At 40.9% G+C, this 25,812-nt stretch overlaps 2 protein-coding genes across 3 annotated transcripts in view; one reads left to right on the top strand and one right to left on the bottom strand.

Moving 5' to 3' along the window:
* LOC149155030 (short integuments 2, mitochondrial-like) overlaps positions 1 to 25,812 on the bottom strand; it is a 363,396-nt gene that overhangs the window by 187,072 nt on the left and 150,512 nt on the right. The gene's annotated exons all lie outside the window — the stretch shown is intronic.
* Positions 5,111 to 7,285, top strand: LOC149155032 (uncharacterized). The gene is made up of 3 exons (XM_089439409.1): positions 5,111 to 5,223; positions 5,350 to 6,250; positions 6,431 to 7,285. Exons 1-3 carry the CDS (start codon positions 5,111 to 5,113, stop codon positions 7,283 to 7,285), a joined length of 1,869 nt encoding a protein of 622 aa, XP_089295535.1.

Genomic DNA, 25,812 nt, shown 5'->3' with positions numbered 1-25,812 from the left:
TGCCATCCGCAGCATGCTTGATCTTGTAGAGCCACCTGGAAGTCACAATTGACTTGCCCTCAGGCCTAGGCACCACTTCCCAGACATTGTTCTTAATGATAGAGGCATACTCCTCCACCATAGCCTCTCTCCATACCTCCTGGTTGGCAGCCTCCTCATAGCTAGTAGGCTTAGAGTCAACAATGTTGGTAGCCTTGGCTACATAATTGCAAAACCGCTTAGGTGGCACACTCTCCCTGTTCACCCTCTTCGGAGGACCAACGGACTCCGCTTCCTTCAAGGTGTCTTGAAGCCACTTGGGCCTCCTCTTCCCTGAAGAAGCTTCCCCATAGGGAACCTCATCCTCTGCCCCCAAACTGGTGAACATGAAGGTCTCCCAACTAACCCTAGTGTGCCTATACCAGCACCTATCCTCGAAAAACCTGTACTTGCACCTGTGCCTGTGTCAACTGAAGTGCCACGTGAACTATGTACCAGTGGACTCCCTAAAGAAGTGCTCGGGGAACTCACCACTGGTGCCCCAGACGTCACTGACACTAAAGTACCTCCTGTACCAGTCAATCCAGAACCCTGAGGTCCTGCTCCCTGTACCTGACCTCCCTGCTAAGGAGAAGTCTGTGACTCTCTCTCATCATACTCTTGTGATCTCCCTCCTCGAACTTCACATCCCTCCTACTCACCACTCCATTTAGAAGGAATGAAGATCCGGCAGGCCTTCGAAGTCTCGTTGTAACCCATAAAGATACCCTTCTCTACCATGGGTTCCAGCTTCATCCTCTGCTCCTTGGGGATATAAGAATATGTGAGACATCCAAGGATATGAAGATGTCCCACATGAGGCTTCTCTCCAGTGAAAGCCTCCTTCGGAGTCATATTCCCCAATACTCTATGAGGATTCCTGTTCTGGAGATAAACAACAGTATTGCAGGCCTCAGCCCACAAAAATAAAAGCAACCCCTGATCATGAATCATCGCTCTAGCAACCCCAACAATAGCTTTGTTCTTCCTTTCAGACACCCCATTCTGTTGGGGGTTGTAAGGAACCGTGAACTCTCTCCTAATGCCCTCCTGTGCACAAAAGTTAGAAAACCCACCATCGGTGTACTCACCACCATTGTCTGACCTTAAGACCTGAATCTTCCTACCTGTCTGCTTTTCCACAAGTGCTTTGAACTCTTTAAAGCGACCGAAGACCTCACCCTTGGTCTTCAGGAAATATATCAAAGTCCTCCTAGAGTAGTCATCAATGAATATAACATAATCTCATAACCACTCAAAGACACATGAGACATACGACAACTAACATTAGTATGAATCAAGTCTAGTATACTTGTATTTCTGTTGTCGCTCGCTGGGAATCGTAATTTGGTGTACTTGCCCAAATCACACCCTCTGCAGACCTCATAATGCTCGACACTGAAATCAGGAACTCCAGTAGTGATCTCCCTCAGTACTTTCAAATCTCCATGATGCATATGCGCCATCCTCTGGTGCCATAACTCACACAAGTCTCTATTGTTGGTGGTACTAGTGTGAGTGCTACCAGATGTGCTACTCACCAATGCTTCTGCCGACTAAAAACTGAACTTGTATAGTTTCCCAGAGTGGACTCCAATCACTTTCACCGAAGTGATGGAAGCTCCCATGGGATGCATCAATACCTGCCCTCCTGAGAAGGTGATGTCAAACCCCTTCTCCTCCATAGCAGACACTGAAATCCAGTTCTTCTTCATCCCCGAAACATACAAAACATCCATGACATTCAAAGGAGGCAAAGACTTTCTCTCAAAAGGTCACAGTCCCCACACCGACAACTCTCACAATGCAGTCATCTCCTAGTACAATCTCAAATATCAAGTACCCTCTCCACAAGCTCTGAAAAGAACACCCGTGCACCTGTCATATGGCGGGAAGCCCCGATGTCTATGTACCACACATCGGATGACGTAGTCCTACTAGATGTAGAAGTAATAAATGCAAGCTGTGAAGCAAACTGCTCCACCTCTGCTGAAGCTGCAATACCCTCCTTCCCCTTGTTCTTCCTCTCAAGACATGTAGCAGCATAGTATCGCATCTTCTGACATGCCCAACATTTGACTTTGGACATATTTGTATCTTTATTCTTCTTCTTCTCCTTTCCCTTAGCCCCATCTGATGAGGCCCCTTTTTTGGCTTTCCCTTTGTTCTTCCCCCTCGCTGTACAGGCTACATCGTCCTCATCTGTTATCTTCACCCCACCACTGCCAGTCTTCCGTAGCTCATGTTGCACACAATCATCCCAGAACCTGTCCCAATTGGGAAGATTCTCCCGAGAGGTAACAGCATCTCCAAAGACCTCCCAAGACTTAGGAAGTCCCGCTACAGCTATCTTGACTAATTTTGTGGGTGCAACTGCCTCACCAATAGCAGTCAAATCATAACTTACCTGTTTGACCCTGCTAAGATCATAGATTTTAAAACCGAAACCGGTGATCAGACCGGTCCACCTAATGAACCGGTTTACCGACCAAAACCGATCTAACTGGGACTGGTTTGGTCTAAATGAACCGATTTTAAAATAATACCGGAAACGGCTCCCTGGCAAGCAAAAACGTCGTTTTACGTATCAGAAACGTATTCACCCCAGAAACGGCAAAAAAACGGCTGAAAAACGTTTTTGTTGATTTGGAAACGTATCGAATTTTTTTTTGCCGTTTTTCAGGCGTTTTCAAGGAAAAAACCTCCCGTTTAAAAAAAATTGATACGTTTCAGAGAAACTTAAAACGTATTTCGAAATTTTTAAAACGTATCTGCAAAATCGTGATTCGTATCTAAAAAATTTCAATACGTTTCAGTCGCTTTCACTTGCCCGCCGGGAACAGATTTTCAAAATCTGGCATTTTAGGTTTTGAACTTCACTTTACGGCGCGGTTTTATTATTCAATGTTCATTCTAGTCACTAGTATAACTATCTTACCTAACCTAATCCCTAAACGACAAGTATGAAGAGTGAGTGTCGCCGCTGAGTTCACTGCCCAGTGCCGCCGCTGAGAGTTTTCAGTTTCAGTTTTCATTGCGTGGAGTGACTGGTCACTGAAGTTTGAAGTTCCTGCCGGCATCGTTGGACAACTACAAGGTACACGTAACACAACTTATCACTGATCAGCGTCTATTTTAAATTTTTATGATTTTATCGTTCGATTCATACTACTGGCATGGTAATTCTGCTGTCGAATCCATAGTCACAGTTTTACTGTTTTAATAGCTTTGCTTGGGTTTTCATAAAAATAAGTTTGGGATTTATATGCATCATATTTTGACCCGATCCTATGGCCCGATTCAAAAACCTTTGCATAGTGCATGGTGTCTAACAACAGACTTGAACTTTTTGGCACTTAGGCATCAAAGTTTCAAACTCTTTTCAAACGAAATGGTTGTTCTTCACCTAACTCAACAATCCCTTCAGGAAGTTTCTCGTGAATGAAAATGTTTAAATAAATTTAGCATATCCTTCTTACTGACAAATTTCTCAGTATTTAGGCATCAAAGTTGAAAGTCTGCCAGACGTTGTGTTTTTGCTCAGTATTGGCCACTATGTTTAAACTTTGTCTTCTGCATAATGCTTGCATATGTTCACCCTTGATGACGGAAATCCATAGGCTTGTTTTACATCCTTGAAATTGTTTCTCATAATGGATGTTTGTTGCATGGATGTATAGTCCTCTATCCGGATCTAGATGTGTACTACGACTCCAAAGTAAATTAATACTCCAGATATAGATGTGTCGTATGACTCCAAAGTGAAATAATGATGATGCCTTGCATTACAATTTACAACCCTCTAAGAGATGGGAGAGTACTCCCATTAAGCTCAAAAAGGTAACAATAGCAAATGATCAGATACGTGTCAGTGACTATAGTAAATTTACAAACACATATTATATACTGGTTCTCACTGCTCAGTTATTCCTCATGTAGGCCCTGGCCTTGACAGACTTGGATCATTAGGTGAGTTTCACATCAATCGATTATTGCACAGAAATTATACCTTTCCTGAAACGTATATGATCAAACTCTTTCCAACCAATAAATGAACAGGTTGTTCTTCACCTAACTCAACAATCCCTTCAAGAAGTCTCTCATTGATGAAAGTATTTCAATAATTCAGCGTAACTTTCTTACTAATAAAGCCATGAAAAGTGTTCCTTGAGCTACTACTTTTGCCGGAAATTTCCTTTGAGCAATATTAAAGTGACTAATAAAAAAACATAACATGCATCACAAGAAATACACTTCAATGAAGAACTTTAGTTTTACGGTTTACCTATAAAATAAGCTCAGAAATAGTTATCATTAAAACCAGTGCACCAGTACCACAAACATAATGCAATGGAGGCCTCTTAGCTCAGGAGTCAGCACTTGTGAAAGACAATACAGTATTATGTGCATTCATAATTACTTATCAGACCCTCCCTGAATTACAGTTTAGTGTCAGGACTCAGTACTTGATATCTATTTCAATGACACTACTGCTAAAGCAATCCGTTCAAGAGTTCATATAGAGTTTCAGGCTTTACCCTTCAGGCTTCACATAATTCCAGGACTATCTCAGCTTCTTCCTTTTACACAGTTCCATGCAAGATCCTTCACATATAGTTCCAGACAAGAAAAATATGATCCTTCCAACCCTCGAAAAATATTTTTAGTTAATGTTGATGTTTCCTGTTACTCATATTTTCCTTTTATTAAATTGTTAATATTAAAAGTTGAACTGAAAAACCCATTTCAGAATGTTTGATGATGGAATCACTTATCACAGTATCCCACGAATTCTCTCAATCATTTCTTCAATTCGATGGAATCTTCATGTTGAGTTTCCCCAACAGTGGCTGCTGTTCTAAGAACAGTGTTCTAACTTCTTGCTTCAATGTTCGCTGTCATTATGGAACAGAGTAAAGAGAAAGGCATATAATTTTATAAATAAATGATGACATAATTTTATTAGCATCCAGAAATGACCAAATAATTTTTTTTAAATAGTAAAATACATATCTGGATTCTGAACTTGAAGACTGATATTTGTCAATTTTCTTTTTTCAGTTTCAGACTTCAGTGAATGTCATCATCATTCATGGCAACTTCAAGTTCAGCCATTCATGAGGCAGAGGAAGTCGCACAGGAAACTGAAACAACCCAGAAAGTTGATCCAAAGTCACCACTTTGGAAATATGTCACTATTGTTGGGTAGATCCAAGGAGGTGGATCATTGGCATGGGTTTGCAGTGAGTGTAAAAAGGAGTTTAAGGGGTCATACACACGGGTTAAAGCACATTTGCTTGGGTTAAAAAACAATGGGGTTCGAATATGTAGTGGCCCACCTAAAGAGAATGGGAAAGATGGAAATGGTTTAAGCAATGTAAAAATTGCAAAATTTCAGAGAGAACAAGAAGAGGCAAATGCTAAAGCAAATGAAGCAAATCCTGCCTCCCATTTAAAACACTCAACAAGGTTGGGAGCATCTTCATCAAAGCCTCCACTTTATTCTCATGGAATTGTTGGGTCAAAGCGGTCAAATTTGGGACCGCTTGAGAAGAGTTTTAATAATGATGCTCGAGAGATAGTAGATGCAGCTGTAGCCCAATGCATTTATGCAAATGGCCTTCCCTTTAACCTTGTGCGATCTCCTTACTGGGCAAAGATGGTAAAATGTTTGAATGAAGCCCCAAGAGGGTACAAGAGCCCTGGGTATGAGAAGATACGCACCACATTGTTGAGTGCTCAAAAGTTAGATTTGGAGGCTAAATTAGCCCCCATTCGTGATTCCTGGCTCATTTCAGGGGTGTCCATCATTTCTGATGGATGGAAAGATCAAAGAAATAGGCCTTTGATCAATGTGATTGCTCAGAGCCCACATGGGGCAATGTTTTTGAAGGCAGTGGATTGTGAGGGGCAGGTGAAAGATTCTCAATTCATTGCTAACATCTTGATTGAAGCAATTGAATTGGTGGGGCCTGAAAATGTTGTCCAGGTAATAACTGACAATGCAACGGTGTGTAGAGCAGCAGGCCTAATTGTTGAAGGCAAATATCAACACATTTTTTGGACCCCTTGTGCTGTGCATTCATTGAACCTCATGTTGAGCAAGTTGGGGAAGCAAATTGAGTGGATTCGAAAAATATTTGAAGAGGCAAAAGAAATTCAAGCCTTTATCACAAACCACCACATGTCCCAAGGCATCTACAGGGAATTTGCTAAGTTGGAGCTCCTTAAGGTACATATACTTAAACTTTAAAGTTTAAAGTTTATTAAATATTTGACTCTAAATTCAAATATCTAAATTGGATTCTCAAATGTCATGATTCGTGAATCATAATAGGTTATTCAATCAAATTATGATTTTTGATTTTCAAATTGATTGAAATTTGAAACATTGGCAATTTGACACCTGCAGGTTGCTGAGACTCGATTTGCTTCTCACATCATAGTCTTAACAAGGCTCATGCAGGTGAAAGATGCATTACAATCAATGGTATGCAGTTCTCTTTGGAATCAATGGAGGCAATCCCAATTTGATAGAGCACAAGCAATGAAACGGTTGGTTGTTGATGATGAATGGTGGGATAAGGTGGAGTACCTCTTGGCATTTACTAAGCCAATTGTGGATTTGCTCCGTATGTTTGACACAGATATGCCTAATCTGGGAGAGGTGTATGAGGGCATTGATTCCATGATAGAGAAGATAAGGTTGGTTATAAATGCCAAGGAGAATGACCCAGATGAAATCTTTTACAGAGAAGTAAAAGATATATTGACCAAAAGGTGGAACAAGATGACCACTCCATTGCACCTTTTAGCCTATGCACTGAATCCAAAATATTATGCTGCAGAGTTGCTACGTGATCCAGAAAGAAGCGCACCAAACAAAGACCCAGAAGTCGCAGAAGGATTTAAAAATGCTTTTAGAAAGCTTTTTGTAGATCCTGAAATTGGGCTTCGGATTCGTGCACAGTTTTCTCATTTTGTGGGATCGGAGGGTTGGGGTTGTGATATTGAGTGTATGCGGGACAAGAGCAGATTAAGTCCAATTGAGTGGTGGAACTTCTATGGTGGGGCACTTCCACATATCCAAAAATTGGCCATCAAGGTCTTGTCACAGGTTGCTAGTTCTTCTTCAGCAGAAAGGAACTGGAGTACATACGGCTTCATCCATTCAGTGAAGCGAAATAGATTGGGCTCTAAGAAGGCTGAGGAACTAGTGTATATTCATTCAAACCTTCGCCTTCTGTCACACAAGAGAGATGAATAAAAATTTGGGCCCACCAAATTATGGGACGTGGAACCAGAGTTGCCTGACTTGGATATGACATTGAATGCCATGTCTCACATGAGTTTGTTTGATTCGGAGCCATCACTGGGAGTGGGAATAGGTGCATCTTCAAGTGGACATGGAAGCAATGTTCCCAGTGCCACTTCTAGAGAGGATGTGGAAGTGGAACATTATAGTGGCATGAATGAAGACATATTTGATGATATGTAAAATTTGTAATTTATGATGGTGTTTTTTTAACTTTTAAACTTTTGAACAACCATATGAATTATGAGTAATGATATTATGATACTAGACTGCCAGTCATAGTTCATTTTGTACTTTCATAGTATGTAGTAATTAGTATGCATTATTAATTTTGGTAATGATGGTGTTTGTGTAACTTGTCATGTTGATAACTTGATGTTTGAAATTTGAAACAAAAACTTGATGTCTGATGATATGTTGAAACTTGAAACTTGAATCATGAATGTTATAATAATCGTTAATGATGATGGCAATGTTGAATGTTTATGCCATATGGCATATGTTGAAAGTTGAAACTTGAATTGATGATGATGAATCATGAATCATGATAGATCATAGATGATAATTTAGATTCTGAAATATGAATGGTAATATGAATTTTTTATTTTTAATATACAGATATATATATATATTTTAAATTTTTATATATTTATTATGTGTCGTTTCCTGCCGTATCGTATCCATATTTTTTGAAAATTTGCCGTATCCGTTTCAAACCCCGTACCCGTATCCGTTTTCTGGTAACTTAGAATAATACATTAAATAATTAATTTTTAATGAAACAAAACTATTTTTAAGATGTAAAACCATGATTCCAAGCCAATAGAGACAAAATATGCAAATTTTGTTCATTTATATACCATGTAAAGGTGAATATATCAAAATGGCACCGAGTGCAATACATATCATCGACAAAATAGCAAAATACATAAGAAATGAGGCTCTAAATGGCCTATAAAGTCCAAAAACAATGTTGCAAGCTATGAGGCCATTGGCCTACTACAAGTCTACAGTGTACACATGATCAATCATCAAGTTCATCACCACTACTAGACACAGGATCATCATCAGGAGCTACATAGACATCATCTAGTTTAGAGTCTGAGTATGCCTCAGCCTGATCTGCAACCTCAGTATCAATGCCACCAATGACAATAGAAGTGGACCTAATGGAAGCACGAGTTTGTCGACTTGCATGACTAGTGCCTCCATTGGTTCTTTGCCTTCCTTGATGCCGCTACTGATCCTAGTATTGATGCCACCACATAATCTACATCATCCCCCGCTAAAGCCATGTCGATATCAAAATCAGTCTCAAACACAGGTTCTTCAGTCTCCTCCACCCATTCTGGTGTTGGATCAATATCGTCCAACACAATGGGATATAGATCAGGAGTTTTTCTCTTCATTTGGAGCTTCGATTGCATTTATTGTTTACCCCCAAACCATGAAATCCTGAAAACCATTAAGTCTACTGAATTTTGAGTGAAATCTAAAATTCTAGTTTCTCCATATGAAATCCAATGAGGTCGAAACCACTCTCAAACATCCTGAGTCATTTCATGGTAATGTTAAAAATTTAAGTAAAATGATGAAAATGAAAATTAAAGGAAATGTCACTTTTACTTTAAGAATTTAACATTACCATTAATTGTCAACATTGTTAGGGTTGAAACACCCTTAGTTTCCCCCCAAAACCCCTGAAACACAGTCAAAAATATGCTTTTTTAACTTTACGGTGGGCGTGCCTAAAACTAGCCAGTTTTTTTTCACCGGTTAGGGCAAAAAATGGGCGAAAGGGCCTTTCCAACCGGGTTTTTTGCCCGATTTAGACCGGCGGCCTTGCTAACCGGCCGATTGCACCGGTAACCGGTTTTTTTAAACGGTTTTGAAAACTATGGCTAAGATAATGAACTACACTTTCAGCCTTTGTCATCCTAATGTTCTTCAATTGTTCTTTGAGTACTATCTTCCTGTGCTCATTGGTACTCTGATAGAGAGTGGTTAGAGTTGTCCACATCTAATATGCATGTGTTTCCTCTCACCTGAGGAACCACATGATCCTTTAGACTGTCCATCAAAATCCTTTTTGCCTTTGCATTATTTTTTGTGAATTCAACAAGTTCATCTGCAGCAATAGGAGGTACAACCACTTGTCGCACTATGTCCCAAACTATTGCCTCCTCAAACATTGTCTGAATCTTGTCCTTCCAAACGGCATAGTTGGATATCCCATCCAGTTTGTCCTCTATCCTTGAGAACATGGCCATGACTGCTGTCCAAAATTTACAAAACCAAGAAAATGGAGAAGTGAACTTTCCAGCACACCTTGTTGTCCGAAAAGTTCAGTGTGTGTGAAATTTCACCTTGCTGTCCTAAAATATCAGTTTGTTGTCCAAACTGAATTTGCTGTCCAAAAATTTAGTTTGTTGTCCAAACCACTGTTTGTTGTCCCAAACAATTGTTTGTTGTTCAAACTGCAATTTTCAGCCTGTAGCTTTGATACCATGTTGAAATTTGATGAATAAAAAGTTTCCTGCAATCCCAACCCAGTTTTAATTTCACCTTATCACTCCCATTCAGTAAAATGCCCTTTCCCTTAAACATACATTCAACATATAAAATTCTGGAAATGAAATTTTCAGATTAAAACACATGGGACTATCAATACATGCTGAAAATAAATATGGACATAAACAGACCAACAACACACATAAAAATACACACAGATTTTTGGTCAACTTAGACCTGGGCAAAACCCCTTCAATCTTCTCTGAGGATAATCTGTTAGAGAGCTCTTCAAATTAATTTATCTTTCAAGTTCAGGAAAAATACATTTGCAGACAAAACAAAACAACAAAATACAACTTATCTCTTCAACCCAAAACTCCTTGAAAACTGTGCCCACTTGAAGTTGAAAATATGCACTGTGCGAATACGAATGGCCTGCAGCTCACAGCATTAAAATGTTGTTCGTACTGTACCTTCTGTTGTCTTCTACGCCTCAATTTTCATGCCCATCTTTGCCCAAAAACCACTCTTTCAACTTGCTGCAACAAATTCCTCCTTCATAACTTTTCTCCAACTCTCAATCTCCTTTCTCCAATCTGCCCATGAAGAATGAATGCAGACTCTCTTTTCTTTTCCCCCTTTTCTTTCCCTAAATGACTTTTGGGCAACCCTAAGATCTAATGGCTCAGATTCATTTAGATCAAGAAATGAGAATAAATGTGCATTTAATTCTCACTTTCTATTTTTTAACTCACCCATTAAATAAAGTACCCACATTGTATTTTATGTTTAAAGTCACTTTTCACTTTATAATTTAACATTTACTTTACCATTTATAAAGTCACGCTTAGGAAAAGAATTATTTTGGACACTTTTCCCTAGGTAAAGACTAACCCATAGGAAACCACTTGTCCAAGGTACTTTAAAAATCAACATATCACCTAGGAAAATCCCACAAGGCAACATGAATCATTCCGCCATAGCAACAACATAAGAGAAGGGAACATAACAAAGTGCTAACCCATCCAATCATCAAACATGTTCCCCATCACTTATTCAACACGAAAACCATGTAAAACACCCCCTCGTGGTGAGACCAACACCATACATCAACACAGCAAGTCATTAGAAACCTCAACAACATCACAAAACATCTAATTACAAACGCCATCATCTAACAACTTATTGGGCTAGAACTATCATCTATATCCAAGATAAGCATATATACCAAAACACACCATAATAAGATAGCATGCTCCAAAACCATCCATAGGTGCAACCAAGTGGTGATCAAAAAGGCAAACAAATGTGAGAAGACCACCAAGCAGCAAGCACAATAATCCAACCAGGAAGACTCTTGCAACCAGAGACACTTAAAACACCAGCAACAAACCTGCATCAACGTGATGAAAATCACAAAGAGGGACCTAATACAATATGAGGGGCAACAAATCATTCAACCCTCTTTATATGACTAGGCTTGATTCAAAACTTGGGTTGATTCAAGTGGGGCTTGGACCATTTTTCAATATTTTTCCAACATGCAAAGGGTGACGAAAAGCCTCCTTGTCCCTTCAATTTTAACTTTGAATGGCTTGGGAATGAAAAGTTTATAAATACATTTTATTTTGTGTAGAAACATTATGATGAGAAATTAGGGAAGTCAACTAGTATACAATTTATAGCGAATCTTAGGCAAGTCAAAAAAACTTTGTATTCATGGACTTATGCCAAGAAGAAGAAAGATGATGAGGATTTAGTCCCATCTGACCTCAAAATTTCAGAATTTCATGAAAAGAATTTAATAAGATGTAGTGAGAGAAATGTAAAACCCTTCTAGAGAAACTAGAGCCAAAAAAAAGGCAACTACTAGCAGATAAGAAAGCTCATTGAAGACTAAAAAGCAAAACCTTGTGGCTTGCCAAGGCTGATGAGAATTTGAAATGCCTTCATCAATTTGCAAATCAAAGGTGGACATCTTATATGAAGAAAGATGGTTTTATAGCTCCCATTTTTAAGGAAATAGTTGATTTAGTGGTTGCACAATTTGAAGGGATGTATCAATAGGAAGCCAAAACTAGCATAGCTGAAATTGTCAAGATGATTTCCTTCTTCCCTAGTGTTGTTGATGAGCAATCTAATGCAAACCTGACAGAGGAAGTAACTAGGGAAGAATCGCAAAATGTCCTTCACTCATTTCAAAAGGACAAGAGTCCTAGGTTCTAGACCTAATGGGTGGACAATAGGATCTTTTCTAAGATTTTTTGAACTTTTGGAAGAAGTTTTGCTCAGAGTTGTTGAGGAATCAAGGCATGTGAGGAAGGTTTTGAGTGCTTTTAACACAAATTTTCTAGCCTTAAGCCCTGAGAAAGACAAACAATCCTCTTTTGAGGACTTTAGATCCATCTCTTTAAGTAACTACATTTATAAGATTATTGCAAAAATTATTTCCTTAAGGATCAAGTCTTTTATGTCAGGGAAGAAGGGGACCTTCTACAAATCTGGTATTAGTGGTGTTCCACGAGAGAAATTAAAGATTTCAAAGTTTTGCCTCTGCTCATTTATTGGGGAATATGGTTAGCAAGAAACAAAGCTATTTTTAATGACCAACATGTGCCCCCTGAGATAATGTCGCTCAATCTGTTGCCATACTAGAATTGTTACCTAAATCTAGGTCCTCTCATAAAACTAGAATTGTTACCTAAATCTAGGTCCTCTCATAAAACTAGAACTGTTACGAAAGGTCGAATAGACAAATCCAGACCTAGGGCCTTTTTTGATGGTGCATCATAGGGAGAACCAAGAATATGTGGAAGAGGGGTGGTTTTGATTTTAGAGCAAGCTCCATCAAAGTTCATGTGTGACACCTTGCTAGTCGTCACTTGCTTATCTTCGTCATTCATGGGAATCGAGAAGATTGACAATATAGCATAGTTTCCCATCTCATCTGATTCATAGATGATCTCATTGTTTGGCTTCTTAGGGTCCTCTACATGAAACTTCCTTTCTAATTCTCTGTCTAGTCTAACCATTTAGGAATGGTGCCATATGTCAAATTCATTTGTAATCTACCACCCAAATCAATCGCCCACTTCCTTAATAGAAGCATCCCCCATGCATCAGATACATCAATCACCACAATGTCCATGGTGATCATAATATCTGGGTATGCTGCCAAGTGGACTTAGAGATATTTGATTAAACCACATACTTCAATTCTATTAGAATCCATGGCACAAATGTTGTGGTAGGGCCTAGAAAACCTCAAATTTAGTTGCTCCATTACCTTTTTAGTCATAACACAAGAAGAAGCCCCTGAATCCTGTTACCACTCAAATTAGCAGGGGTCCTAGAGAGGGACTTGCTAGGTCAAGAGCAACAATGAAGCTAAAGCCCACTGTCACCACAGCTAAAACTTCCTACTCTTTATGGACTTTCACCAATGGGAGGAGACCCGATATATAGAGAATCACTTATGAAGGATAGATCAACTAAGATGGATGTGAAGTGATCTCGATGACCCTTTCCAAGGAGAGACTCAAGAGTGGAACTTGCTTGCTTCTTAAGTAAGGTGCAAGGTTCTCTAGGATAGCAGAATAGGGATTTGAGGGATTGGCTTAGGGAATGTGACTTGCAATGAAGCTTCCTAAACCCTAAAATCCTAGTGGAACTCGGTTTCCCAAGTGGTTTTTGAAGAGTTGACTTTGATAAGATATGGGACCACACGAGACCAAGTTTGACCCGAGGTTAGGTCAAGGGGATAAGATTTACCGCACAACACAAGGAAATTCTCTTCTCTCAAAATTGTGTATAGGCTGCTTCTTACACGCTCTACTAGCAAGATGCTCTCACACACACAACCTGTGCATACAAGAATGAATTACCAGGGTGCCTTCGTCCTCCTTTTAAGCTTTTCGACTCAGCTATAACTAGCAAGTTTAAATTTAGAACTCATTCTTGTGATTGATTTGTTAACTGAGTCTAACTGACTCTTGTAACTTGTCCTATCCTCAATTAGAACTGAAGCTCACAATTCCTCTTTCTCCAAATCTAAACTCACACATGGAGATTGACTTAACTGCATCTCCAACTCTGCGCATGAGTCAAACTAACTCATCCTTTTCCAAGAACTCGTACTAGCCAAAAGAAGAATTGTTTGCAGTCTTTCTTGACTAAGGCACAAGTGAAGAAGAAGGCCTTCTTCACTATACTTTTCAACACTCCCTCTTAGCAAGGAAGGTGCTTTTGGAAGAACTTCGTTCACCTGGATCTGTCTCCTTTACTACCACGTTCTCCACTGTTGCAGTTGCTCCCTCTGAACTAGAAGACTTCCCTGCTTTCTTCTGTGGAATCTGATTTGAAGACTTGTTCTTTCCAACCATGCTCTGTGAGTCCATCACTTCAGTCATAAGTGCGATGTACCCTGTGTACCATTGTGGTTGCTTCCTCTAGCTAAAGGAGATATTAGAAGATCCAACTCTCTCTCGGTCTCCGTTAAGCAAATCCTCTACCCACTTGGCTCAAAATCTCCCTATACTGGGAGTCATCGACTGAGTGGCTACCTCCACTTGCCTTGGGCTCTGGTCCTCATCATCCTGCTAGTCGGCCCAACTGCCAACTAGCTTAGACTCAAACTGAGATACTAGCTGAGGCTCCATCTTGAGTAGCTTCTTCTTAGGTATTCTAATTTTCTCTTGCTGTAAGGGCTCCCTCTAAGTTCTGCTCTCCTCAATCATCACTTCTCTACTCTGAGCTCTCCCTGCCTTGCTGCTCAAGGTTGCACCTATCTCTACTTGGAACTTGTAGAGATTCTTCTTCCTTACACCTATCTGCTTCTTACATCCAAAAGCTAAGTGTTGGAGGTAAGCCTTACCTCTACTGAAGATGACATCATAACCCTTGTCCTCAAGGGTAGCTACCAAAACAAGATTCTGCTTTAATCCTGGAACATAGAGGACATCTCTGAGATGAAGAGGATTACCTAACTCCCTCTGAAAATTGACAGTGCCAACTCCACTAGTTGCATACATGCCATCATCTCCTAGCTCAATTTGAAACTGCATGTCCTTCTCCTTCAGGTGGCTGAAATACTTCTTATTCTTGGTCGTGTAGAAGGAAGCTCTTGAATGAATATACCATACGTTGCTATCTACTTAGCTTGGCATGCAAGCAATCAATGAGAAATATTTCTCGAATTGGGAAGAAAATGCATCAACCTCCATTGATGCAACTACATGATCCTTACTGGACTCCTTTTGCTTAGGACACTTAGTGGCATAGTGTCCAAACTCATGGCAATGGAAGGACTTGAACTTGCTTAGATCCTTCTTCTTGCCTTTCTAACTAGACTAGGCCACTGCTTGGCCCTCCTTTCTCTCAGCCTTACTTCTCTTGCCTACCAAGGCAAAGTTCTCCTTGTCCAATGTCTTCATCAATCTACTACCTTTGGTCCCTCTCCGGATCTCTTCTTGAACACAGTCAGTCCATAGCCTTTCCCAACTGGGAAAATTTTCTTTGTCGCTTACTGCATCTTGGAAACCATACCAAGACTTGTGAAGTCCTAGAAGAGCAAAACTCACAAGGCCATGCACTAGTACAGTCCCACCCACACCACCCAGTGCATCTCGCACCTGAGTGAACCTTGACAAATATGTGACGATGGGCTCTCCAGCGCTCATCCGGATACTCCTTAGCTTCTCCTTAAGAGCAAGCTTCCTGGTATCATTGGTACTCTGATATAGATCTAAAATAGTTTTGAACATCTCAAAAGTTGTCTTCTTCTCATGGATATGAGGAACTATATGATCTTTGACCCCTTCTAGAATAATCCTCCTTGCCTTGATATCATTCTTAGTATGTTGGGTCAATTGTTGGGGATCTTGTGGTGGTGGTATAGCGTTCTTGACAAACTCTCCCACCCCATTATCCTCCAATACTATCATGATCCTCCCTTTCCATGGAACGAAGTTAGAGGCTCCCTCTAAACAGTGGTCTGATCTCAACCCTTGGAACGCCATTCTGCTTACCCAGAGAGCTCTCCTCCACAAACTGATCTCTGTCCTCCACAAATATGATCAGCTATGCTCTTCAAAAAAAATGCCCTCTTAACTGTCAGAAGCCTGCTCGTTCACAATACTAAGGCACCACAATCAAGCTACCCACTAACAGTAACAAGTTTGCCCACTTGTTCTCTATACTTAGGGCATCTTCTAGCAGACCCCATAACAATGAATCCTCATGTGTTTCCACTATAACTTAGGACCACTATTTGTTGTCCAAAAACACGCAAAACATCCCTCCACACGTCCCTGCAATCATCCACTAGAGACACCTTCTGTGCAATTGTATGTCTGCTCCTCCTCAGCCCTATTAGTATTCTCTGTGGTCACCTTAGGACGGCCCTAACCAGTGGCCATTACAAACCCTACAACTTTATGTTTACCCCAATCTTGGACCCTTTAGATCTGTGCATCACAATGAGGAAATTCGACCCTTAAACCAACACTCAACCAACGCACATTTTAGCTACTTTAAGGGACTCGTCTCTCCCTGATGCACTAAAATAGCTCAGCCTTAGTCACATGAATAAACCACAACCTTATGCACAATCTCACATATGATTAATTGCCTTGGATCTATTAATCAACTTGGTGTTGGTCTTTATACAGATCTACGTTCTGATACCATGTAGAATTTTCTTGAAATTCTACTAGCTGCTTGAATGAACAATCTGAAACTACTTTTCTTTTCACCAAAACACAAAATCTCTCAATAATAGAAGTAGCAGAATTAAACACAGAGATAAGGACACAAGTACATAAGAGACAATAAATTTTTCTAGGGAACCAAACTGGGAAAACCCTCTACTTGTTGTAGATTTTATTGAGAAAATTTATGAGCAAACAGATTTCTTTACAAATTGTTTCAATAGAAAAACACAAGTGTTCTAGCTGCTAGTCCTTAGCTTAAACACCCTACAAGAACCTCTTATCAAACTCCTCTTTCCTTGCGCGATCTAGCACCTATTCCTTCGCGTTGGAAACCCCTATTTCCAAGCCCAAACCTGAGCCCCTAAATCCTAGCGCGCAACACAAGGAAATTCTCCTCTCAAAACTGCGTATAAGCTTCTCCATACACACTCTGTTAGCAATATGCTCTCACACACACAACCTATGCATACAAGAATGAATTACCAAGGTGCCTTCATCCTCCTTTTAAGCTTTTCAACTCAACTATAACTAGCAAGTTTAAATTTAAAACTCAATCTTGTGATTGATTTGTTAACTGAGTCTAATTGAATCTTCTAACTCGTCCTAGCCTCAATTAGAACTGAAGCTCACAATTCTTCTTTTTCCAAATCTAAACTCACACTTCGACATCAACTTAACTGCCTCTCCAACTCTGTGCATGAGTAAAACTCGTCCTTTTTCAAGAACTCGGACTAGCCAAAAGGAGAATTGTTTGTGGTCTTTCTTGACTAAGTCACAAGTCAAGAAAAAGACCTTCGCTACATTTTTCAACAAAAAATACGCACGCACTTCTCTAGATGTAGCATAAATTGGATCTCCTAAAAATTTCCAAGAACCTCTATCGAAATTATGATGAAATTTTTGAAACCGCATATCGTTTTCTTTGTTGCACGTGTCTTCATTAATTTGAGAAGCAAACATATTTGAATATAAATTATTTTCAAATCTCTTAACAGATGTATCATAAACTTCAAAAATTTGAATAAAATCACATCTTACCCAAACTCAGTGTTACTTGGGAGCGGGAGCAAAAGCGGGGAGTGGGAGCGACATTTTCAGAAGCTCCCGGTTTGGGAGCGAATCTCGGAGCGTTTTTTATATAATATATATATTATTTATATTTTTTATATTTTGATACATATATGTCAACAAAAACATGTAGAATAATGAATTAGATATAAAAACATAAAAAAACATAGATTGAACCATATAACAACAATCATCTAGAAGTTATAATCTTCATCAACCACGTCCACAAGTTAGTAACATAGTAACATACAACATATTGAGTCTCATGATTCATCAATCTTAAAGTTTCAAGCTTTCAAAATTCAATATATAACATTTATCATCATTGATCACCAAAGTTGTACTTGTCAGCTAAGTGTAACCATTACAACAAATAATATCTAACATAAAATGAAATGTTATAAAATGAAATGAAATGAAACAACTTTCAACTTTCATGAAACAACATATTCATAATTCATTACTAATGAGTTATAATTGACAACTTCAAACTTAAATTGTAATAAATATGAAAGAGTCAATAGTTATAAAAACTACTAGAAACTAGAAAAGAGAAGTAAATCTATTATCTATTTCTTATGCTTGGGCCTCTTGCCACCACGAGAAATTTCTAACTTTTTAGTCTTGTTGGAAAATCAGGATCTTTGTCATTAATATCACCCTCTAAGCATTAATATCCAGAGGTATCTTTCTCATTACCTCTGTATCTGTATACGGATCTTTGTCATTAATATCACCCTCTAAGCATTAACATAAGATAGAAAAAGCATAGCATGTCAAGTCAAGATTTTGTTTGAGTAATGCGTACATTTTTAGGAGGGTCATGATAGAGGAGTTCGACAACCAATGTCACTAACATCAAGGTACATAGAGGGATTGGTGCTCTTGATTAAATACGAGCTCCATACCCTAATACATGACAAAATTCAATGGAAACATTGCAATCCCCCAATCCTAAAATCCTGAAAAATTGATAATTCTGCTGGATTTTGAATGAAATCTAAAATTCTACTTTCCCCATATGAAATCCAATGAGGCCGGAACCACTCTCAAAATGAAGATTAAGGAGAATGTCACTTTTACTTTAAGAATTTAACATTACCATGAATAGCATATCAATACTAGGGACATAGACTTGATCATTAAGCTACCCCACTCAAAAATTATTTGTTTCTTTCAAAAAAATTGCATTTCGAACATTACTACAAAAAAAAATTGCAAAAAACACAAAATGCTCCCGAAAGGCAAGGAGCGAAATTTTTTTAAGGAGCGCGCACCCGAAATCGCTCCCTTTTCGAGAGCGATTTCGTGAGCGCGCTCCAGACCTGCTCCCGAGTCACTCCCGCCTAGAGCGCGGATTGGGAGCGGGATCAGGGGGGGGGGCGCTCCCCCGCAACACTGCCCAAACTTATTCTTCATGAAATGATAATGTGAGTAAAAAAGCATGCCTCTTCATGTTCTTCATCTTCAACATGTGCTTGATCCTCTAGAGTTGCCTCTTGAGAAATGTCAATGAAGATACATGCTTCTTCATTTCCATCTTCATGTCTTTGGCCTTCAAAAGAACTTTGAGCTTGATCTTCAACATCTTCATCAAATCTTCATGCATAAGATCAATGATCCAGATTTAAGCAGGAACGCAACAAATTACAGAGATAACCATATACACAAAGATGCAGCGGAAATAATACTTCATTTCATTAATGGAAAATACTGACATATGCTTACAAACAGAAATGACAATAAACTAGCTAGGGCGATGGTAGCTTATCTCTGAGAAGAGATGTGATGGCTACATGCCTCTGAACTGTTCTGAACTGTATTACAATGAGGCTCGAAGGCCTATTTATTGTTGAGAAACAATGGAAAACCCTTCACATACCGAAACCTAACCCTAGAAGATGAAACGCCAAATTGTGGGCCCCGTTTGGGTAAATTGGTACATCAATTTCCCGGGGTCGTAACTTTGGCATACGATCTCCGTTTGACGTGTACGATAGCTCGTTAGAAAGATCTATCCGAGTACTACCACTTTGGGAGGCAACATAGGGCTCGATTGCCCCAGAATTCCAAAAAAACGTCGTTTAGGGCCTCAAAACGGCTCCGGAAGTTCAGGACCCGAAAAACTGCTAAAAATAGTAAACTGTGCTACAATTAAGGAAACTGAAAATGCTGAGAAAGACAATGGTGGGGGTCCAGGTGGACCTGGCAGGTGGCCACCAATATCCACCTGGATCATTCCTCCCCCCTTAGGAAGCAATGGTCCCCATTGCGTTGAGCTCCTCCATGAGATGAGGAAACCTCTGCTGAACTTGTTCCCTGGTGAGCCACTTGCCCTGCTGAAGGAGTTGGCCTACTTTGACAACTCGATACAGTTGGATATGCTGTTGGCGAGTGTTCTTGATCTGTGTGTCCATGATCCGATCAGTTGCAGCTTGTTCCATGCAATCTGGATTTAATTCTGTGGGTTTGAGCTGTTCTGCAATGTCGAATGTGTCTAGCAATGGTGGAAAGTATGGCCGAAGGCGGTCCACATTGAACACTGGGTGCAGGCCAAGGAATGGGGGAATGCTGAGCTCAAATGCATTGTCTCCCATAGCCTTAGTAATGGTGTAAGGACCATATCGAAGTGGTCTCAATTTCCGATAGGCTCCAGTAAGGCGTTCCTTTTGCAAATGCAACCAGACTTTGTCGCCCACCTGAAACTTGTGTGGCACCCGGTGTTGATCATGTCGCTGCTTGTACTTGGCATTTGATTTCTCAAGAATGTCATGGACCTGCTGGCGAATATGTTGGATGCGCTCAATGAAGCTGGTGGCCTTATCTGTTTCGGACTGGACATGAGCTGAATTCATGTGAGTAGCTGCAAGTGGCATGGCCACATCAATGGGGCATAGTGGCTGGAATCCTAAACCCACCTGAAAAGGGCTATGGCCAGTGGAGCTGTGAAGAGCTCGGTTGTAGCTGTGCTGAACATAGGGGAGGCTCTCGTCCCATGTGCGTGGATGCTTTGAGTTATACATGCGCAGAATGTGCACAATCATCCTGTTGACAACCTCTGTCTGGCCATCAGTTTGAGGATGGAAGGCTGTGGACTTCGTGAGTTTGGTGTCCAGCATTGACCAGAGACTGGACCAAAATGTGCTGAGAAACCGACTGTCCCGATCTGAGATGATAGACTGTGGGATCCCAAAGTGCACCCACACTCGTTCAAAGAAGAGTTTAGCAGTGGCTTCTGCTGTGATATTCTTCTTGCAGGCCATCATAATGGCCATCTTTGAGAACCTGTCGACGACCACAAAAACACAGTCATTTCCATGCTTAGTGGAAGGAAGGCCTGACATGTAATCCATGGAGATGGATTCCCAAGGTCGACTAGGGGTAGGCAACGGGGTATAGAGGCCTTGCTTCTTAAGGGTCGGTTTGGCAATGGCACAGGCAGTACATGATTGGATGTACTTCCCAACATCCTGTCGAAGATTCGGCCAATAGAAATAGTTTTGCAGTACTGCCACTGTTTTCTCGACCCCGAAATGCCCAGCAGCCCGACTGTAGTGTGCTTCCCAAATCATCTTGGCACGCTCGCTTGAAGGAACACAAAGGTGACCGAGGTGGCATAATAGGGCATCCTGGAGGTGAAAATCTGCAACCTGCCGACCCTCCAAGAGTGTCTGGTATGTGTGGCCGAATTCTGGGTCGCTTTTGTAGAGAAGTGGCCAATCAGAAGTCTCGTGCCCGCAAGAGTTGAGCACGGTGGTTAGCGCCATGATCGGTGGTCGACTGAGGCAATCTGCAACATTATTGGTGCTGCCCTTTTTATACTTGATATTCAAGTGAAACTGTTGCAGGTATGTAGACCACTTCTGATGGCGATCATTCTGCAATTTCCCTTGGGTCTGTATGAATTGCAGAGGTCGGTGGTCTGTGTGGATGACCGTTTCCTTCCCCAAAATGTAATGCTTCCATTGTCGGCAGGCCTGTACAATGGAATACATCTCTTTATCATAAGTGGGGTACTTCCGGACTGTGTCTGAAAGTGTTTCACTGTGATATGCCACTGGATGTCCATGTTGAGTAAGGACTGCCCCAATAGCATAGTCAGAGGCATCTGTCTCGACCTCAAATGGTTGTTGTAAATCTGGTAACGCGAGCACTGGTGCCGTGCAGAGGCGATCCTTCAACTCCCTGAATGCCTTCTGTTGAGATTCAGACCAAAAGAATTTTGCTTTCGCCCCGCCCATGGTGACTTGACTCAAGGGCCAAGAAATATGAGAAAATCCCAACACAAACCTGCGGTAGAAGTTGGCAAGACCTAGAAAGCTGCGGAGCTCTGTTAGAGTGGTTGGAGAGGGCCAATCCCGAATGACTTGGACCTTGGCTGGATCGACATGCACCCCCTGTTCATCAATGATGTATCCCAGATACTGGACCTCGGTCATGCCAAAAGTGCATTTCTCCAAATTGGCACATAGCTTGTGTTGCCGCAGTGTTTGGAGAACCTGTCGGATGTGGTGGAGGTGCTCTTCCCAACTCTGGCTGAAGATCAGAATGTCATCCAAGTATACTACTACAAAGGAGTTGGTGAATGGCCGCAAGATGTCATCCATTAGCCTCATAAAGGTTGCAGGAGCATTCGTCAATCCGAAAGGCATGACCAACCATTCGAAGAGGCCCTCCTTGGATTTGAAGGCAGTCTTCTGTTGAAATTTGGTACCGGAGGACAGGTGGTTCCCTTAGGCTTTGATCTTTGGCCTAGGGAAAAGTGTCCAAAAGAATTTAATTTTTCTCCTAAAGTGACTTTATAATTTTATAAAGTTAAATCTAATTTAAAAGTGACTTTAAGTGATAAAGTTATTAAGTCTAATTTTAAAGTGACTTTTATAAAGTCAATGAAAAATTAGAAAGGAAAAGTGACTTTGGAAATAAATGACTAAGTGGGTCTTTATTAAAGTGGGGTGAATTAAAAAATAGAAAGTGAGATTTAAATGAGCATTTAATCTCAACCATTGATCTAAATCTATTTCAGCCATTGGATTTAGAGATCACCCAAAAGTCACTTGGATCACCCAAAAGTCACTTGGAGTTATATTAAAGGAGGAAAAGGAGGAAAAGGTCATTCATTCTTTCATGAGCAGATTGGGAGAAGGAGAGCAAGAAAGCAAGAGAGATTTCTGAGCAGGAAGGAGAAGGAGACAGCAGCTTGGCACACATTCCAAGGCAGCAGTTGAGCAGATTTGAACAGCTAATTCAGCACATAGTGAAAGGCAGATTTTTGCACAAAAATCGAGGAGCAGTTTGCTGATTTTTCTGCACACAAAACGGAGGTCGTACAGCATTTATTGCTGTCCTGTTTGCTGTAATTTCCAGATTGCTGTGAGGCACGGGAAAGGAGATAAGTTGTAAATTTGCTTGCTGATTTTTGCTGAATAATTCTCACTGTAAAAAGACAAATTTCAGAAATAAAGAAGAGCTCTCAAACTGGTTTTCCCCAAGAGTTGTAGGGGGTTTTTCCAGGGTCAAGTTGACCAAAAATATCAGTATTTTAATGTGTTTTAATGGCTGTTTTTAATTGCTGATTTTTAATTCTGCAATTTCCAGCATTCTGAAAAATTTCCAGAATTTGTGTTTTCAGCAATATTTATTTTTTTCAGTCTGTTGAATGTATGGTTATGGGAATGGGCATTTAACTACATGGGAGAAATAAGGAGAAACTGAAAACCGGGGTGGGAAAACAGAAATTTTTACATCTTCCACACATCTGAAGGTTCAATTGGTACCTGGTGATATCCTGACTTCAGATCGATCTTGCTGAAATATTTCGCCCCCTTTAGTTGGTCTAGGAGGTCATCAATCCGCGGGATTGGGTACCTATTACGGACAGTGATCTTGTTCAGCGCCCGATAGTCAATACAGAGTCTCCACGTCCCATCCTTCTTCTGTACCAACACTATCGGGCTCCCACAGGGCGAAGAACTCGGATGGATGTGACCTTTCTGTAGGAGCTCCTGAATCTGCCTCTTGATTTCATTGTTCTCCAGAACGGAGCGCCGATAAATTGGTCCATTGGGTAGCGGCGCACCTGGGGTCAGATCAATGGAGTGCTTGACTTGACAGTGCAGAGGAACCCCTGCCGGGGAGGTGAAGATGTCTTTGTACTCCTCCACAATCTTGTCCATTTGTAGCTGCCGTGCAGAGGGACCTCGTTTGGAGGCCGCGGCCACTGTCTTCTTCTTCCCTTGAGGGCGTATCATCAGGAAAACAAATTTCCTGGTTTTGGAAATGATCTTACTGCATTGTTTTGCAGTAATCAAAGAGATGGCGGCAGGTGGTGGTACCTCTGGTATCCTGAACAACTTATTTCCCAATGTAATAATAACAGCACGGGGCCTTGATTCATACACAGCATGTCACTTCCACAAGTATGGTTGTCCTAGTAATACATCACAAACTTCAAGGGGAGCAATGTCACACAATACCTCATCCGTGAAGGGCTTGATGTTGTATGGAAGGCGACACTGCTGGCTCACGCGAAGATCTCGCCCTTGGTAAAGCCACCCAATGGTGTATGGTTGTGGATGTGCTGTGGTCGGTAAGCCCAACCGCTTCACGACCTCTGCCGAAATGAGGTTCTTTTGACTCCCGCTATCAACAATGAACTGTATCAGGGAGCCCTTGACCCACATCTGGGAGTGGAAGAGACGCTCCTCCTCCTCTGGATCTTCGGGTTCATTTTTCTGGATCTTTACGGTAGCAACAGTGGCGCTGGGATCCGCATCAATGATCTACTTCCCTTTTTCATACCCCTTATCGGGTTCTGACTCAGAGTCGGAACATGCATCTGATTCTGAAACCTTTAGCTCAGCCACCAGTGACTGTTTGGCCCGACACTCACTTGTGTTGTGAGTGGAGCTCTTATGGAACTCGCACCATTTTCCAGTGTCCTTTCTCGGCTTCGGGGCGTTGCTCTTTGCTTGCAGCTTCAGCTGGTTGTCTTGGGCTGTCCCGCCTTGGCTTTGTCCTTTGTTCTGTGGTTTAGGGGCACCTTTCCCCTGCTTTGGATTCGCAGATCCAAAGTCTCGCTTCTTTTGTTTAAACTTCTGCTCGACTTTGACGGCATACCGGTATGCTGCGCCGAGCGAGGGGATGTTTAGGAACTGTATTTCTTCCTGGATGTACTTGTGCAGGCAGCCACGGTATTTGAGTATCAAATGTTGCTCCGAATCCTTGATACCCAACTTTGTGCGAAGGGTATGGAACAGTGTTGCAGGAATCGCCCCCCCCCCCGGATCCAAAGGCAGAATCGCGGATCGGAGCGAATCGATCCGGAATCCCCAGTGGAAGCGCGGATCCGTTTTTGAGGTGGCGCGATTCCAGGTTAAAAAAACGATTCCTGCCATTTGAGGTTGCGGCCCCCCGGAATCGCGCATCCCTGGACGCAACCTTGACGCAACCTGGACGCAACCTTGACGCAACCTGGACGCAACCTTGACGCAACCTGGACGCAACCTGGACGCAACCCACCAATATGACATCATTCTCATATAGGATTCCTAATACCATATAACTTGAGCATTGTAGCCTGAATATACGGTCTTACTGCTCTGAATACAATGTCAACTCAATGAATATACATTGAAAAAGGGCGGGTTGCGTGGCGCAACCGGAAGCGCAATCATCTACTGAATTGATGGATGCACTTCTATATATTCATATACTGTACCATCATACATAGGGATGCCATACATATTTGTGAGATTGATACACACACACACACATAAATATATACAACTGTTGAAGTTGAGGTCATGCATATACTGCTGTAATTAGAACATAGCAATACCATACTCAAGCTATTTGAGCAGTGATATCCATACATAATGCTAAGTGCATATAAGAATGAAGAAGTCTCTGCTTATAGGTTTATACCCATCATTGCCAATATTGGGAAGCCATACCAATATTGATCTATATGAGAAACGATAACATATATATGACTGAAGCAAGTGACATGTCCATATTGAATTGATGTCATGAACAAATGTCATAATGCAAAGAATCATACTGAAGCATATGCCAATGATCATATGACACTATTGGTAAATCATACCAGGAGCAAGAGCATAGCCATATAACGAACGTCCAATTATTCCAGAGGTGCAGTATCAAATTATCAATACACTGTGAGAGTAG

This window comes from Pinus tabuliformis, chromosome 9 (assembly GCF_031772625.1).
Source record: "Pinus tabuliformis cultivar Carrire ecotype Pingquan chromosome 9, CPIR1, whole genome shotgun sequence".
Taxonomy (NCBI): Eukaryota; Viridiplantae; Streptophyta; class Pinopsida; order Pinales; family Pinaceae; genus Pinus; species Pinus tabuliformis.
This window is presented reverse-complemented; position numbering and strand designations above follow the sequence as displayed.